This window comes from Vulpes lagopus, chromosome 20 (assembly GCF_018345385.1).
Source record: "Vulpes lagopus strain Blue_001 chromosome 20, ASM1834538v1, whole genome shotgun sequence".
Lineage (NCBI taxonomy): Eukaryota > Metazoa > Chordata > Mammalia > Carnivora > Canidae > Vulpes > Vulpes lagopus.
This window is the reverse complement of record NC_054843.1, coordinates 5,828,716-5,847,522: the sequence shown is the minus strand read 5'-3', so window position 1 is coordinate 5,847,522 and position 18,807 is coordinate 5,828,716. Positions and strand designations below refer to the sequence as shown.

At 44.5% G+C, this 18,807-nt stretch overlaps 1 protein-coding gene and 1 pseudogene across 1 annotated transcript; one reads left to right on the top strand and one right to left on the bottom strand.

Moving 5' to 3' along the window:
• Positions 1–2,231: 2,231 nt before the first annotated feature.
• Positions 2,232–2,750, top strand: LOC121479589 (annotated as a pseudogene).
• A 9,184-nt stretch (positions 2,751–11,934) lies between these two features.
• HMGN1 (high mobility group nucleosome binding domain 1) lies at positions 11,935–18,607 on the bottom strand. Its single transcript, XM_041735107.1, has 6 exons — positions 18,397–18,607; positions 18,012–18,044; positions 17,887–17,916; positions 17,753–17,803; positions 14,541–14,669; positions 11,935–12,784 (listed from the first exon to the last, which is right to left on the bottom strand). Exons 1-6 carry the CDS (start codon positions 18,409–18,411, stop codon positions 12,737–12,739), a joined length of 306 nt encoding a protein of 101 aa, XP_041591041.1. The 5' UTR covers positions 18,412–18,607; the 3' UTR covers positions 11,935–12,736.
• Between the last annotated feature and the right edge of the window lie 200 nt (positions 18,608–18,807).

The following is an 18,807-nucleotide window of genomic DNA, read 5'->3' as shown; positions in this document are numbered from 1 at the left end:
CTCTCTCTCTGTGTGTGTCTCTCCTGAATAAATAAATAATATTTTTTAAATAAATAAGATCTTTAAAAAAATTCTAGCCATGTAGCTCTCTGGCTGGTCACCCAACGTGTGCTTACTGTAGTTTTCTCAGCATCACGTGGAGAAGATTCTTTTTTTGTAGGGTTTTGTGGGAATCGAATTTAGGTAAAACACTAAATTACATGAAAGCCGGGAACAATGAATGGGAGATTTTGTATTACTATTGGTGACTATAAGGTAAGGCTGCAAAAAAAAGATAGACCTTGAGGTGGACTAGAAAAATTCAAGGAGGCTTCCTGAAAGAAGGGTGATGTTAAAAAAAAAAAAAAAAAAGTAGAATTCATACAGGGCAAATGGAGGGCATTCTCGGTGGGAGAAAAAGCCTGAGGAAAGACCCAGAAACAAGAGTGAGCACAATAGGCAAGACTGGTGAGGAGAGAAGCCCCTGCATTTTGTCTTCTCAAAATAAAATAAAAACATCTGTGTCTGTGAATGTCCCGATAAAGGAAGATGTGTTGAACAATTTAATGTGCCCCCGGAGCCCTTCTAGGGGCAGGATCTTTAACTACTTGAGTGAAGACAGTTGTCAGTCCCGAGGGTAGTTTTCCTGGCTACTGCTTTACAATTTCCTTGAAACAAGATTCCATTCTTTTCTCTTGTTTTTCAAGATTTTATTTATTTATTCATGAGAGACACAGAGAGAATGGCAGAGACACAGGCAGAGGGAGAAGCAGGCTCCATGCAGAGAACCCGATGTGGGACTCGATCCCGGGACTCCAGGACCATGCCCTGGGTCGAAGGCAGGCACTAAACCGCTGAGCCACCCAGGGATCCCCTTAAGATTCCTTTCTCTTTAGCCTCCACTGAAGGATGCCCTGGGGAGCAAGCCTGCCAGGAGCCCAAGCCCTCAGTGAGTCCTTTCTTCAGTGGGGCACGACTACCCCCAGGCCAACCTCACCCTAAAAAGTGCAAAGGAAAGGAACTCGGGAGCAATGAAGCATTGAGAGGCAGGGCCACCCCAAGCACCCCAAATCCAAGCCCCCCACCTGCACCACGCCCTCCGAGGCATAAACCATCGTGCTTCCCAGCGTTGACCATTGCCATGGCCTCCTCCACGAGCTGGAAGAGGCAAGGAGGTGCCCAGAAGTGGAGGCCCTAGCGGAGACTCAGCAGGAACCCAGAAGGAAAGGCCCAACTCTGACTTCAGCCCAGTGACATTCATCTTGGACATCTGACCTCCAGACTAATGCCCACCCCCGGCCATCAAATTAAGATAATAAACTTGTGTTGTTGTAAGCCCTCAAAGCTGTGGCAATTTGTTCCAGCAGGTAGGGTTAGCTTTTAACAACGTAAACCAGGGCACATTGATCCCCTGTTGAAAACCCTCCAATGCCTTCCCATCACATCCAGAATAAAATCCAAAGTCTTTACAGCCTGGTTCCTACCCCCATCTTTCTCCTTGGCCCCTACTTCTCTCCCTAACCCTGTTTAGTCTGTCTCACTTCCTTGACCAAACCCCAGCTCACGTCTACCGCAGGGCCTTTGCACTTGCTGTTTCCTCTGATCAGAACGCTCTTCCTGCAGTGTTTTGTAAGGCTGGCTCCTTTTCCTGTTCTGAAATGACACTGCCCCAAAACAGCGTTCCCTAAACACGCTCTCCGAGGTAATACCGCTCCAGTTTCTCACCTTTTTTTTTTTTAAGCTTTCTTCATAACACAACTTCCTGAAATTATATCTGTGCATATTTTAATTTGTCTCTTGGTTGCCTCCGGAGTAGGATGTAAGGTCCGAGGGGGCAGGATGTTTGTTCCCTGCAGTATCTCTAGCGCCTGGGCCACGCACACAGACTGTCCTGGTACCTACACGCAAAAGAACAAATGTACAGACTCTCCCTTCCCACACTGATCCCACACTGTTGTCCTATCAACGACCCTCCCACTGATGCATCGGTTTCCATGCCTGCTTCCTGGCACAGTTGGGAATAAATCAGCTAAAAGTTCCCAAACCGGTCACAAACTAAGTGAAAACGGACCTCTGTTCTAAAGTATCTCCCCTACAGCACCGGCTGGAGTTTTGTTTTGTTTTCTAAATTATCTTTGGAGATTCAAATGCCTCACCTTATCCTCATCAAGCCCTTTCACACGGTTAGAGCCATCCAAATGGGGGGTGTCTTGTGGAGGCCTGCTGGGAACAGGACTCCTAAAACGACGGTTATGTCTGGAAGGCTCTGGTCCAAGGCCATTCTTGCCGGCTGTAAACGGAGTCTCCGGAATCAAAAGGAGCTCACAGCTCTACTTAAGATCGAAGGGGTTGGGGATCCCCAGGTGGCTCAGCGGTTGAGCCCTCAGACCAGGGTGTGATCCTGGAGTCCTGGGATCGAGTCCCGCATCGGGCTCCCTGCATAGAGCCTGTTTCTCCCTCTGCTTCTCTCTCTCCCTGTGTCTCTCATGAATAAATAAAATAAAATCTTAAAAAAAAAAAAAAAGATCGAAGGTGTTTATGCTTGAGATGAAACTGAATTCTATCTCGGCAAGCGATGTGCTTGTGTGTACAAAGCAAAGAACAGCACAGTAACTCCTGGTGGCAAACCAAGCAAAACCAGAGTGATCTGGGGAAAAGTAACTCGTGCTCATGGAAACAGTGGCGTGGTTCGTGCCAAATTCCGAAGTGACCTCCCTGCGAAAGCCATTGGCCACAGAATCCGTGTGATGCTGTACCCCTCAAGGATTTAAACTTAGTGAAAAGCAAATAAATAAAAGTGTACATTTGTTGTCTCTCCTTTTTTTTTTTAAAGATTTTATTTACTTATTCATGAGAGACACACACAGAGGCAGAGACACAGGCAGAGGGAGAAGCAGGCTCCATGCGGGGAGCCCAACGTGAGACTCGATACCGGGACTCCAGGATCACGCCCTGGGCCAAAGGCAGGTGCTAAACCACTGAGCCACCCAGGGGTCCCCCAGATTTGTTCTCTTGAAAAACAAAACAAAACAAATGGAGGCTGTTGTTCTCTGTGAAAGGGGTTTTTCTTGGGGAGTGGGGTGGGATTCAGGCCAGGGTGGAGGAGAGAGGGAGAGCTCGGGACCGGAAGGGCCTGGGATGGATTCTGGTCAAGCGGCCCCCTTCTCCTTGAATTCTCCCCAGCTCATCGTCCTCAACGTGGTCACGGATACTTGGGGACTTCTTCCCAGACCTGCCATCCCAACGGAACCGGGACGGAGCTGAGGGCTGAGATGTCTACATGCAAATGCACGTGGCACGTTGTGGTTGCCCTGCAAACCTTTCTGCAGCACGCTGGTCCCCTTCCCCACCCAGGCCCGGCCCGTCAAGAGCTGACGGTAAGATCTTTTTCAGAAAATTCCGCTGCGTAGCCATGTGTTGCGGCTGTTGCTGGAACACGAGATCTCCCAACATTGGGGGCGCAGGGCCCGTGCTGGGCCTGGGACTCTGCTCCCTTCAACCTGGCTACTCTCATTCTTGGCCATCGCGGGGTGGGGGAAAGGACCCCAGAGAAGATCGTAAAAAGCTCCAATTCGGGTCAGGACCTCCAGATCCCAGGAGGGATGTGTCTGATTTGCCCCCAAATGGGAACCTTGGGCGCTTGACCATTTTTTTGGACAATTTTTAGCTCAGCCCTGAACTGAAAAACCCTGACCTGGACTTCTTTTCCTCTCCTTGGTTGCAATTTTTTTTTAACGAAATTACGATATGCTTATTTTAACAAATTCAGATCATATAGACATAATTAAAAGTCAAATGCCCTCTTGAACCGTGGCTCTTCTCTTTGAATCGCAATCCCTCGGGGGAGCCACGGTCAACACTTTCCAAGTGCCCTTCTCTCGAGCTCAGCAAATACATCAAGACAACGGAATTATGTTGTGCATATTGTTCTGCAACCAGCATTTCTTACTTACCCGTGTGTTCTGGGTTTTCTTCCATGGAAACATATACAAGTCCAGCGTCTTTTTAGTGCTGTTTGGTAGTAAGGATCGATGATGATGTAATATAATCTATTGTTGGACATGGGGCACTTACAAATTATATTACATGGAATGTGCTTGCACATACATCCTTACACAATTGTAATCTTCTAATGCGTAGACTCTTACAAAATAAATTATTAGGTCAAAGCATGTATTGATCAGGGTTTTCCAGGGAAAGAGAATAGGATATGTAATATACAGAGGTTTATTTTAAGAAATTGGCTCATGTGATTTATGGAGGCTGGTGGGTCCGAAACCTGCAGTTCCAGTCTGAAGGCCATCTGCTACGGAATTCCCTCTTTGCTCCGGAAAGGTCAGTCTTTTTGTTCTATGCAAGTCTTCAACTGATTGGATGAGGCCCACCCACATTATGGGGGACAAGTCGCTTTACTCTAAGTCCACAAATTTAAATGTTCATCTTATCCCAAACACCTTCACAGAAATATCTGGGATAAATAATGCTTGACAACAGATGTGGTCACCATGAACCAGCCACATTAGTATGTAAAATTAACTATCACAAAGGATATGTTCACTTAAATCTTTGATAAGTACTACCAAATCGCCCTCTAAAAAGGTCATTTCCAATTGACATGTCCACGCAGCAAATGGATAGGCATGCCTTTTAATCCTCGTCCTTACCGACATGAAATATTACCATTATTTCTTTACATTTTTACCAATCCAGTAGGCAGAAATGGCACCTCTTTTTATTTGCCCTCCTCTCAGGGATCCCTGGGTGGTGCAGTGGTTTGGCGCCTGCCTTTGGCCCAGGGTGTGATCCTGGAGACCCAGGATCGAATCCCACGTCGGGCTCCTGGTGCATGGAGCCTGCTTCTCCCTCTGCCTGTGTCTCTGACTTTCTCTCTCTCTCTGTGTAACTATCATAAATAAATAAAGAAAAAAATATTTATTTGCACTCCTTTCAAATGCAGTTAAAACTATTTTTTAATTTTTATTTTATTTTTAATTTTTTAAAAGATTTTTATTTATGATAGACAGAGAGAGAGAGAGAGAGAGAGAGGGAGAGAGAGAGAGGCAGAGACACAGGCAGAGGGAGAGGCAGGCTCCATGCCGGGAGCCTGATGCGGGACTCGATCCTGGGACTCCAGGATTGCGCCCTGGGGCAAAGGCAAGCGCCAAACCACTGAGCCACCCAGGGATCCCCCCAATTTTTTTTTTTAAAGAAAATAACCGATGTTGACAGAAGTGTAGAGAAACTGGAACCCCCGGGGCACAGCTGGTGGGAATGTAAAATGTAAAATGGTGCAGCCACTGCAGAAATGTATGACAACGCCTCAAAAAACTAAACATAGAATTACTATATGATCCAGCAATTCCACCGTTGGGTATGTGCCTAAAAGAATTGAAAGCAGGGACAGAAGCACGTATTTTTACACTCGTGTTCATAGCAGAGTTATTCACAGTAGACAAGAGATGGGAACAACCCAAGTGTCCACCTACACATGCAGCGGGATATCATTCAGCCTTGAAAAGGAAAGACATTCTGACACCTGCTACGACGTGGGTGAAATCTGGAGATGTACTCAGTGCACTCAGCCAGTCACAAAAGGACAGATATTGTCATTCCACTTATACGAGGTCCCTAGAGCTGTCAGGTGCATAGAGATGGAGGGCAGTATGGTGGGTGCCAGGGGCTGCAGGAGGAGAGGATGACGAGTCAGTGTTTCATGGGGACAGAGTTTCAATTTAGGAAAGTGAGTATGTTCTGGAGAGATGGTGGGGATGTTCACACAGCAATGGGGATGTACTTACTGCCACTGACTTGTATGCTTAAAAATGGCCGAAATGGCACATTTTATAACTATTTTAAAAATATGTATTTCTTCTGAATTGTCTCTTCATGCCATTTGCTCTGACTTCTATCGAATATTGACTAGGATTTGGATGTTCATTCTTTGTTATATGCATTGCTAATATTTTCTCCCAATCTGAGTATTTCTCAGGTATTTGTTTAAATAAAAAAAAAACTAAAAAAAAAAAAAACCTAAAAATGTTATGAGATCAAATATTCATTCAGCCTTTTCCTTTGTGAGTTCTGGATTTATTACTTTGCAGAGAATGGAAGCCCTGTTTCATAATTATACAACTCTTCTATACTTCCTTCTAGTACTTTCAGAATTTTTCTGTATTGGGTCTTTTATTTAAATCTATTGGAATGGGGATCCCTGGGTGGCGCAGCGGTTTGGTGCCTGCCTTTGGCCCAGGGATCGAATCCCATATCAGGCTCCCGGTGCATGGAGCCTGCTTCTCCCTCCGCCTGTGTCTCTGCCTCTCTCTCTCTGTGACTTTCATAAATAAATAAAAAAATAAAAAAAAATCTATTGGAATGTATCTCCACATGTGGTACAAGGTAGAGATCTAATTTATATTTTCCTAAGTGAATACCTGATTGGGCTGAGACTCTTTTTTTTTTTTTTATGATAGTCACACACAGAGAGAGAGAGAGAGAGACAGAAAGGCAGAGGGAGAAGCAGGCTCCATGCACCGGGAGCCCGACATGGGATTCGATCCCGGGTCTCCAGGATCGCACCGTGGGCCAAAGGCAGGTGCTAAACCGCTGCGCCACCCAGGGATCCCTGAGACTCTTTTTTGAATGGTCTTTTCCTCAGTGATTTAGAATGCCACTCTACCATATTAAATCTATTTTGTGTATTCTGTTCCATTGTTCTTTGTGTCTGTTTCTGTTCCAAACTCATATTGTTTTTATTACCATACTTTTTTTTATTACCATAGTTTTATAGGAACTTTGACACCTGGTGGGACAAGGCTTCTCTTATATTCTTTTATTAAAAAATTATCTAGTCTCATAATTTTTCTGATGGTCTTCATTGTTTTTAAAAGTTTTTAAAAAAAAAAAAAAGATTTTATTTTTAAGTAATCTCTGCACCCAACATGGCACTTGAATTTACAACCGCAAGATCAAGAATTGCATGCTCTACTGACTGAGCCAGCCAGGTATGCCCCTGATGGTCTTTATTTATTCTTTTTAAAGATTTTATTTACTCATTCATGAGAGACAGAGAGAGGGAGGCAGAGACATAGACAGAGGGAGAAGCAAGCTCCCTGTGGAGAAGCTGATGCAGGACTCGATCCCAGAACTCTGGATCACGACCTGAGCCGAAGACAGATGCTCAACCACTGAGCCGCCCGGGTGCCTCCCCACCCCTGATGGTCTTTAGAATCAGTTTTCCAATTCCTGATGAAAATTCTACTGGGATTCTGATTAGAATTGCATTACATTTATTTAGGTAAAAAGAACTGACACCCTTAAGCATGGACTTTTCTTAGGAAGCCTGCTTTCTCATTTATTCAGATCTTTTACGTCCTACATTCAAATCTTATATTGTCCTTTATGAGAAAAATGCTCATTTTAATACTGACTCAAGACCCATTTTGAGTCTCAGAAATTCGGAAGATCAGTGTGCTCCAAGTACCCAGAATCCATTTACTCTGATTTCTAAGAGGCCACTTTACTTGTATGAGTTCAATTAAATTTGTTGAACTTATTTAGTTCACTTTGGCTTCAAAGATAAGTGAGATAAGCAAAAGTGAAGCCAAGAGTGAGAAATTATGCTACAACAGTTAAGATTCCTTTAAAAATATTTTTCTGTGTGAAAACCCAAATCAGCACATTTGATCATCTTGCACATTTTAATATGCAGCCACATCCTTACAGACACATCCAAGCATGCAAGCTTTGCAACGCTTCCTCTCTCTGACTCATGCGTAACAGATTAGTGTATTTAAAATTCTTCATACGTTACTTGAATTTATCATTAGTCTCTATACATTTTTCAACTTGAATTTTCTGCATTTAACGTAAAGTCCTTTCAGAGGTAAAAATTTAATATTAACATAACTGAGTTATAAATTACACCTGAACTGCAGCAGTAATCCTTACAGTTAAGGGTATAAAGACACATGGATGGACTCACAGCCATATTCTAGTAGGATAACACAGCCAGACCACAGAAGGAGCTCTCATGTTCAATGCTCAACTTAAAAGTTAGTTAAATCAAAAAATTTTTTTAAGATTTTATTTATTTGAGATAATACAAGCAGGGGGAGTGGCAGGCAGAGGGAGAGGGAGAAGCCGACTCCACCTGCAGCAGGGAGCCCCACATGGAGCTCAATCCCAGGACCCTGGGATCACGACCTGGGCTGAAGGCAGATGTTTAACTCACTGAGCCGCCCAAGCGTTTCTCAAGTGTATTTTCTAAGGCTTTACTCAACAACCTACGTTGTTGTAAAGGGGGAAAAATCCACCAGGAATCTAGTTATCGCAACCCGGGAAAATCACTGAGGAAGAGCATCAGCCATTTATTGGGCACCTTGTGCTAGACATTGCTGTAGCTCCTCACTTCCGAGAAAGGCATTAGTAGCACTTCAAGAAAGTCCTATTTCCAGATCTTCCTTTCTGGGATTACATTCATCCGCAAAAGGACGTGCTGAGTGGGCACAGCAGATGCTGCGACGGTCCCTAACTCAGGTCTGCTGTGATGGTCCCTAACTCGGGTCTGCTGTGAGTTCCTAACCCAGGTCTGCTGGAGTCCCTAACTAAGGTCTGCTGTGATGGTCCCTAACTCAGGTGTGCTCTGAGGTCCCTAACTCAGGTCTGCTGTTACAGTCCCTAACTTGGGTCTGCATTTGTACCACGTAGGGACTATCTTTTGCATCCCTGTGCTGTGCTTTCCTTCCTCCCCAGTGCCCATCACTAATCACATCACTTTACATTTCCACACCCTCAGGGAACCACAAAACACCTACTTTTAAAAAAATCAATGTGGAATCAGCAACTGGAAAGTAATGTGTTGATTCTAAAGGAGGAACTGGCCACACTAGATTTTTTTTAAGTAGCTTCTTGGTTCAAATCAATCTGCATCCAACCCTGACAATATGTAAACTTCAAATATAAACTTTTTGGAGCTTTTATTAAGTGATGTAGATTTTTGCTTCCTGTGTATTTTGTTTTTCTATTTATAGATATTATTTTTAAAACTATCCATCCTTATTTGCTTCAAAATAATATGGACGGCCAAAATTGGCAATGGTTTTTTTGTTTTTTAGATTTTATTTACTTATATGAGACAGAGAGAGAGGGCACGAGTGAGCGCAAATGGGCAGAGGGAGAGTGAGAAGCAGGCTCCCAGCTGAGCAGGAAGGATTGGCAATGGTTTGATGGCTGTTGGGATCGGTTGACTGGTACATGGGGGTTCAGAATACTGTACTGCTTTCGAGTATAGGTAAAGTTATCCCTAAGGGGAAAAAACTCCACCTGTAATGTTCAAATTATGGCATAGCCACATGAATTATTTAGCAAGTATTAAACCATTTTACAAATAAAGAAAACCTAAGGACACATGAAAATTTCAACATAACTGAAATAACTACTTCTAGGGATGCCTGGGTGGCTCAGCTGGTTGTCTAGTAAATGAATTATGGATGTCTTTGGCTTTGTCTGCATTTCCTGAATTTTTTTCCCCCAGCAAGTGTGAATTGCTCTACTTCAATTACATACATAATACACATTTCTCCTCCCTGTACCAGCTCAGTCCCCCTAATTTTCGTCCCTATGCCCACAAACATTTTTATTTTATTTTTTAAGATTTTATTTATTTATTCATGAGAGACACACACACAGAGAGGCAGAGCCACGGGCAGAGGGAGAAGCAGGCTCCATGCAGGGAGTCTGACATGGGACTTGATCCTGGGACTCCAGGATCACGCCCTGAGCCAAAGGCAGATGCTCAACCACTGAGCCACCCAGGCGTCCCCCACAAATATTTTTACACACACTTCCCAAACAAGACTCCAACAGATTTTCTCCAGGGCCTCCATGATTAGCATGAGTCTTGGTACTAGGCACCAGGTTCTAGAGCTGTTAGCCCTCTGATTAACCCACATTTGAAAGGTCAGACTCAGCCTCTGATAAGCCAAGGGAGTGAAAGGATCTGCACTGGTTTTACGTAAAGTTAACAAATTGAAAACTTATTTGCTTGCATCATTATTAAAAAGCTATCTTCCCTGTCCTTTTGTCTAAATTGATGTCCATTCAAGCATTATCATTCAGTTCTTAATGCTCAGAACCAGTTTAGAGAGATTCACTTTTTGTAGGTAATGAGCTTAGAAAATATGCCACAGGGTGCTGGCTGGCTGTTGGTAGAGCATCCAACTTTTGATCCTGAGTCCAGAGTCCCACACTGGGTGTACAGATTACTTAGAAATTTCATTTTAAAAATATGCCTCAGGGCGCCCGGGTGGCACAGCCGGTTAAGCATCTGCCTTCAGCTCAGGTCATGATCCCAGAATCCTGAATGTCAGGGTGGGGGTGGGGGCGAGGAGAGTATGTGTGTCCCTGTTCAGCAGGGTGCCTGCCACACCCTCTCCCACCCACTAGTGCTAATAAAATCTTTCTAAAAACTATGCCTGAGTGGTTTGTTTTCTTAAAGATTGTTTTTCTTAAGAGAACATCCAAGTGAAGGTTCATTTTTTTCATAAAAGGATAATAAAATGCTCAAGGCAAGTAGGATCTAGAAGTACCTCCATTCCAATTTTCTACAGAGAAGACAATCTCTTGTAGGTATCCGTAAGCAAAAACAAAACCAACCCTTATACTACTTACTTTTTAGAAAACCAGTAAGTCTCTTTATTATTAGCAAGGATTTCAGAACAGAGATCTCCCTGTGACTGTAAACGACGAATAACTGTTCCTAGGGGTAGGGGGTTGGGTGGTACAGGTGAACAGTGCCAGACAGGTTAAAGGGTTAAAATTCTAGGGTTTTCGTCATGGGTTTTTAGACATTTTTAACTGCTACCAAGAGAGGTGGCTAGAGAAATTCTGGTTCAATAAGATTGTATAAGGTAAACATGCAACCAGGAAAGGTTTTAGTTCAATGCTTAAATTTACGTATCCACAACCCCGTGCTGCCTATACTTAGAAATTAGCGACAAATCTGTTTATCACAGTCCCAGGCCCTCCACAGAGGAACCATAGATACCAAGAACTGGGAACCTGGGGAATGTGGCTCCTAGACCCCTCCCACTCCCTCAGGGTCACCACAGCAGCCCTCCTTTGGTGTCCGTTCATCTCAACATCCTCTTTGCATTAACATCCTGTGGTTTCACTGAAGGTGTCACACTTCACCACTCCCGATTGAAGTCTACTCAAAACGGCCATTCCTGTGGTCGTCTTTGCAGAGCTGTGATTCCCTCAGCACTTATTTCTAGAGCATTCTTGTGCCCCACCCCCAACCATTCCAGAGCAAAACAAGTATAGTGAAGTTTACACTGTTTCAAGGTTTCTCATTCGGTGGTGACCTCAGCGTGGTGCGTTCTCTGGCCCTGTGTTTGCATTTCCCAAAATGCACTAGCAGGTGTCCAATACCACCTCTGACGAAAGTGCAGTATGTATGAAAATCTCAAAAATATGCAAACACAAACCACACTAGATATACTTTTAGCTTATCCAATACTTATCTCAATATGAAGCACAAATAACTACATATTTAGTTTGCTTCAGGATGCTGGACCGTTTGCCCATTATTTTTTTTTTAATTTTTTATTTATTTATGATAGGCACACAGTGAAAGAGAGAGAGGCAGAGACACAGGCAGAGGAGAAGCAGGCTCCATGCACCGGGAGCCCGACGTGGGATTCGATCCCTGATCTCCAAGATCGCGCCCTGGGCCAAAGGCAGGCGCTAAACCGCTGCGCCACCCAGGGATCCCCCGTTTGCCCATTATTAAACCGAATCAGGCACACAAACATCTCCCAAGAACTTTATACATGTTCAAGTATTACAAAAAAACTAAATATTCCACTTTCAAATTTTAAGAACACTTTGGTAGAACAAGCGTGTAATTCTTTCAATAAAATTTAAGCCAGAACCTAATTTATGTGCTTCAAGAAATTCTTTCATAATTTTTTATTGGTTGTTCTGAGGATCAGTACAGACATTTCAATTTGTACACAATTCTTAACGTACGTACCGAAAATCTAAAAAATCATGTAGTTGTGATCCTTTGCTAAAAGTTATTCCAGTGACCTTCCAGCTTAAAATTTGGAGGCAAATTTTCCTGAACAGTATATCAAGTACCAATATCTTCAAATGCTGATACACTGTTACTTTGTTAAGTCGCATTAATTCACAATTTAATATCATATACACTACATATTCAAATTTTCAATCTTGCACAGCACATTAACAGTTACTAGAAAAACTGGACTACCACAACCAAGATGTTACAGAGTGCACAAGAATTCTGACAAGGAGAGCCAAGATCTAGGAGTGGTTTTCTTTAGGAAACAATTCTACCAAAAACAACATGGGAATAGAAGAAATTTAAAATGTTCAAGACATATTAAATGCACGACTGACTCCAAATTGCCATTTAGTATGCTTGGTATTATAGGATATAAAAACTACCCCGTCTATGGAATGTTGAGCTGACACCCAAGACAATCAAAGCCTCCCACATTCAATATCCCACTATTTTCTGGTTGTACCAAAAAATAAACAACCAGCAAATGATTTCACCTCTTAAAAAAAAGCATTTACACTTAAAAAATGGGATGAGGTGGGATTCCCTCCTTCTTAAAAATGTTTCTAGAGCTACTAAAAAACTTGCATTTACAAAATAGTTGATAAAAATATTCCTCTGGATTGTACAAGAAGGGAGACAGGGACCACTGATAAGACATGGTATATGGTATTAATCAGACTTGGCTTCTTTCTCTCCTGCTTCATCGGAGGCTGGACTCTGCAAACGAAAGGAAAAATAATGATCAAATATTTGATTTCTGTAGGACTGTTATGATCTTTGAGGTCTTTAACATTTAATACAACATAAAATTTACTTATATATAATTATCAGGTCTTGAAAATACAGTTGATCCTCATTATATGTAGATTTCACATTTGTAAATTTGCCTCTCAACTAAAACTTATTTGTAATGCCAGAATCAATACTCATGGCACTTCCATGGACTTAAAACATTTTTTGAGTTGCCCAACATGCACACTCCCATTCCCAGCTGGGGTGGTTGTTTCCGGTCTAAACTAGTGCCTCTTTTGCAGTTTAAGTAGTGCCACACATTTCCCTTTTTTGTGTATTTCTTGATGATACTGACTAGACAAGTATAATACAGTCTACTACAGCTAAGCACAAGAAAGCGGCTGTGGTGTGCCTAATGGAGAAAATACACATGTTGGATAGATTCATTTAGGCTTGACTTACAGTGCTGTTTCTGTTAGCGCTGAGGTCAGTGTTAATGCATTAATAGCATGTATTCAACAAAAACACCTAAAATAAGGTTAGATCTCTACGGGTTGATGGAAATGTGCTCAGGGTGCTGCAAAAATCTAACCCTGTATTTCCTCCATGTGCCACTATTTAGTATTCAACCTTCTAAACACAACCACCATGAATAACAAGAGTAGTGTGATTAACATGTATTACAAGGTCAAATTCTTCCCTTATAACTAGATTAGTAATCTCATCTTAACATCACATAATATTTGATGTGTGGTTAGAACTACCAATTAAAAATAAATCGTGATTAGATTCCACAAATTAGAACTACATACTTGTTTAAGACTCATCTTTAAATACAAAAGTTTTTAAAATACCCCAAATTATTTTTCTAGGTTCAACCAATATAACATTTTTTAAAAAGAAAGCTTGGCTTAAGAAAAATCATTTATCAAAACCTGTAGCCTAGTTAAGAAAAAAATCTCTATGACTTAAAATGATAAAGATAAGGACACCAAGTCTTTTTATTTGCTTGATCTAAGCTATTATTCATTTAGTCTTAACACAAGTAGTCATTTTCAAGAAAAACAGACTTTTTAAAAAAAGATTTGAAAGAGAAAAAGACCATGAGTAACAGGGGCATAGGGAGCCTGACATGGGACTCCATCCCACGACCCTGGGATTATGACCAGTGCTGAAGGAAGATGCTTAACCCAGAGTTACTCAAGCGCCCCAAGAAAAATGGGACTCTTTATCAGAAATGAAGTGGGAAAATGTGTTAAATGAGGAATGGATTCAAAACATTTCTGAAGCACTATCCAGAAAATAAAAGCAAGATTACAACAGTTCTATAGATTTTTTTGGGGGGGGGGGGGGGAGCAAGCAGGCCTAGGATATTTGTTTAAACTAAGTCCTAAGGTTATGTGAAAGTATTACACCATTAGTAAACTAAATCCTTTTAAAAACTCACATTAGTAATTATAGTAATGAACCCTGTATATAACATATATAGTGAATCTGTTAGTGGTGAAATTCCGAGCATATTAAAATTTCTTGCTCACTCATTTAAAAAAGAAGCCCTCTACATATATATTTTTAACTATGATCTCATTCATAAAAAAATAAAAAAAACACCTGTCTATTCACTTGGGAGTTACCGTACCCAGCTTTGTTAATATTCTGACAAAGACTCTATTATTTGCTTCAGAAAAATATATAACTTATTATCTACTGTTCAGAGTCCAAATGAACACACACTTCTGACCTCCTCGTTCTTGGTTTCTCCGTTTTCTGCAGGTAAGTCTTCTTTCGTTTCTTGGTTAGCCACTTCAGCCTGTTTTCCCTTTGCTCCCCTTTTCCCCTTTGTTTGCACTTTTTTGTCTGAAGATTTATCCTAGGATACAGCAAGAGTGTATTTTAAGTATAAACCTGGCACTTACGCACTTGCTATAGACACAGTATGCCCAACAGCTGCAGTGTTAATGCTGGGTTGCACAGCACATCTCTTACAGAAGACACGTGAAAGTCCACCTGCACCAGTCAGGACCACAGTGTATGCCCAGAACTGTACCCGTACTCTCTCATCATCAAGCCTCGTTAGACTTACCTTGAAACACCTGAAGCCTGAGCTACACTCCTCCACCTGCTCAATCCTCCCCTATTCTCTCGAGTTCCACATAACTGAACCAATGAGGGGAAGAACAGTGTAACCCTACCCATCCCCAAAATTCTTTTAAGCTTGAATAATCATCAAATTGTCAAATGATCACGGTCCTGACAAGACATTCACCCTCAGAGTAAGACCATTCACCTGAAAACAGCACCATGTTGTAGTCAGGCCGACTATCCTGCTACAGCTAATCCCTTGGTATCATGTAATGAGTAGCTAAAAGGATCAATTTTGAGTTTATGGTTTTCATTTACATGTTGGAAGAATCTGAAAAGCACACATTAGTATAAGGATAACGTTCAAAACTTAAGCCTCCGTTAAGCAACATAAAACTGTTTTTGGATACCACTCATCAACAGGGAAGAAGTTTAAACATTCAACATTTATACCCTGTGAATAAAGAATGCACCAACCGCTAAATTCACTTAGATCACCAGTGAGTTGTATCGAAGACCCCTATCGGTACTGACCAATATTTGTTAAAAAGCCACAAAGACCACGTAGACTTCATAACTTCAATGCTAGTAACAGTGGGGGAAAAAAACAGCGTCATGTATTCAGAACCAAAGATGGCATTCCATGTGTAAACCAACAGGACAGCTGCTGATAGCACACCATCTTTAGAATGAACCGTAAGTTGTTATTTCTTAGTGAGCTCAATGCCCAAAGTGGAGCTCAAATTCACAACCCTGAGACCAAGGGTTGCAGGCTGTACCCAGAGCCAGTCGGGCGCCCCAGGATAAACTATCCATTACGAAAACAAACATATTGGGATAGCACTCCTCACACTGGTACCACAAAATGTCACAATCACCTCTGTGTTTAAAAGCTATTTTTCTATAATCTGATTTCTTTAGACTTACTAATTTTGTAACCACTATGGCAATAGTATAAAAATGTAAACACTTAGAAGTGAAAATAAAATATACAATAATCTGCGCTGAGATAATACTGCTTTTTAACTAAGAGCAGGATCAAAAAAAAAAAATCAGTATTTTCCTTAGCTAGGTTTCAATCCTCAAAATATTTCTAAAAAAATTCTACAAGTCACAGTCTCACAGTGGTATGCATATACTTTGAAAACACTGTGCCAACGTTCTAATCAATTCATCAAAAATTTACCTTCCATTAAGGTTTTAAACTGGATCGATCAAGAATTATAGAAACTCAAGTTAAACAAAGACCCCCAACTCCACATTTTTCCTTTGGCAACATGGAGTTGACAAATTTGTTCCTTGGGGAACAATGACACAAAGACTCACCTGTCGGCCTCAGAGAAAGAAATGTGTTCATTACACCTGATGTCCTAATACCAACTGAGAGTAAAGTTTGAATATTTTCATTAAAAGTTTGGGTGGCAAGTGGGAAATGGGCATAGTACTACCACCAATTGGTTTATTAAAAAAAAAAAAATCCCAAAGACGAGTAATAATAATCCATAGTTCATTCCATCCTTAGGCAACAAGATCAGCTTGCTTGTTATGTTCTGGGCCTTCAAGAAAAGTTCCTATTTTACATAACTTTTTACAGAGAATTATGGTTTTATCTTCTGTCGTGAGAAACATTAAGTTAACACACTATGCTTATACTTGTTTGGAATACTTAGGAAAAAAAAACCTTCTACTGGAAAAAAGGAAAATTTGGGAGACTTTTTTTTTTTTGATAGTCACAGAGAGAGAGATAGGGAGAGAGAGAGGCAGAGACACAGGCAGAGGGAGAAGCAGGCTCCATGCACCGGGAGCCCGATGTGGGATTCGATCCCGGGTCTCCAGGATCGCGCCCTGGACCAAAGGCAGGCGTTAAACCGCTGCACCACCCAGGGATCCCCGAAGTTGGGAGACTTAACTTTCTGTTCACTGTTTAAATAATTGGAAACAAAACCTTTGATGATGCAGTGCTAGGCTACCAGCAGTACTTTTAGAAAGGGGGCCTAACACCCCCCACAAGGGGGTTTAACTCCTCACAAGTTCTGAGCACACAGAAATTAATCACACCTGAATTCCCCGGGACCGTGACAGCTTCGCAGAGGGTGGCTCCATGGTCACACCCAAAATCAAAGTTACCAAGATTTACATACGCTGTGCTTCCCTAACTTAAGTTTTCAGACCTTACAGACCCACCAGAACAACACCTTCCGAAGACCCTGGGTGCGAACCAGGCCATCACGAGCCTATCCCAGGGAGACCCCTCTAACAGGGTCTAGAGTCAGCTCCGTGTTTGCTCGGGTAAACCGTGGCGCGTGCTCCTCCATCCACAGTTAGGGACCTCACCGGCGCCATCACGTGCCGGGCGCACCCAGGTGTTCGCACCCACACACCGGTGGCCCTGCACCCGGGCCAGAGCCCGTGACCCGCAAGGACCTGCACTTTCCCTTTCTCCGGGTCTCCACCGCGGCTGAGCCCCGACCACGATGCGCACCCGCAAGAGGGGATTTCCCTCCTCGGCTGCACTTGCTGGCACCTCCGGGCGTCTCAAGTCTTCCAAACTCTGCAGCGCAATGACCGTGACACGTTATATTCCCACAAAACACCAGAACGACCATGACCTTTTTTTTTCTTTTTTTTTTTTTTTGGACCCAGGCCTAAAAACAAAACAAAACAAAACAAAAGCCGGCCAGGGCTCCTACTCTAAAACATGAAACTCAAGTAGGGAACACAGGAAGGGACCTCCGCAAATGCGGTTGCGACTTCCAGAGTCACACAGTCCGGGGTCGCTAACCGAGTCCCACGACCTCAGCCCCCGGGGACGGCTCGTTCGTTAAGAAATAAGGCGCCGGGCACCGCGGCGCTCAGAAGTTGGGAGCCTACCTTTCCGGCCGCCTTTTTTGGCTTCGTTTCCACTTTTGCGGGAGCAGGTTTCTGAAAGGCAAAGGCGGCACTGAGTGTCTTCACCGGGCACGACCCCACGGAAAAGACCCGGTTGCGGGGCTCGCTCTACTTACAGCGGACAACCTCGCCGACCTCCTCTTGGGCTTCAGGGGAGAAAAGGAAAAGGACACGGCGTGAGGGGGCGAAGCGCCACGGGACCCTCCCGGGCAGGGGCAGGGGCAGGGGCGCGGGCTCTTACCTCCTCCTTGGCCGCGCCCTCGGCCGAGCTGACCTGCGGGAGCAAGCACACGCGCGAGTGGGGCGCAGCCCGCCAGCCGAGGCGCCCGCGCGCCCCCCGCCCGCCCCGCGCCCGCCAGAACAATGCCCGGCCGCGTGACGTCAGCGGCTTCCCGCCGCCGCGTTCGAATCTCCCACCCGGCTCCTCAGCCGCCGAACGTTCCAGAACGCCGCGCCCGGGCCGCCGCCGCCGCCGCCGCCGCGCACGCACAGCGCGAGGGCCCCGCCCGCCCTCCGGCCGCCGGCCCCGGCCGCCCGTCAGGCCCTGCGCCGCCCTGGGCCGCCCTGGGCGCGGCGGGACCCGGGCCTCGCGCGGGCGGCCGGGCGCGCGGGCGGCCGGCGCTCACCTTCCTCTTGGGCATCGTGGCGGCGGGGCGGGCGCGTGCCGGGTGCCTGCGGGCCGCCGCGCGCCGAGAGCCTCCGCGAAGCTGGGCTGCCTGGGCCGCTGACGCTCCTCCCGCCGCCCGAGCTGCTGCGACCCGCGGCGGGGGCGGTGGGAGAACCGGATGGAACCGGATTGGGAGCCCGCCCCCTCCTCCCCCCGCGTCCCCCGTCCGCGGGCTCCCCCTCCCCCCGGCCGGGCCGCCCCCCGCCCCCGCCCCCGCCCCCGCCCATTGGCTGTGGGGGCCCACCGCGCCGCGGCCCGCGCCCCGAATAGGTGAAGCGCGCCGTCACTCGACCACGGCGCCCCGCCCCCGCGCCCGGCGCCCCCACCCCCGCCCGCCGTCTCGCGGGGCCCCAGACCCAGGCGAGGGGGG

What these genes read in the sequence shown, in the direction of transcription:
- HMGN1 (XM_041735107.1), bottom strand. An exon ending in AGGGCGCGGCCAAGGAGGAG is followed by an intron (nt 17,917 to 18,011) that starts GTAAGAGCCCGC and finishes TCTCCCCTGAAG; the next exon opens with CCCAAGAGGAGGTCGGCGAG. An exon ending in CAAAAAAGGCGGCCGGAAAG is followed by an intron (nt 14,670 to 17,752) that starts GTAGGCTCCCAA and finishes GCTGTATCCTAG; the next exon opens with GATAAATCTTCAGACAAAAA.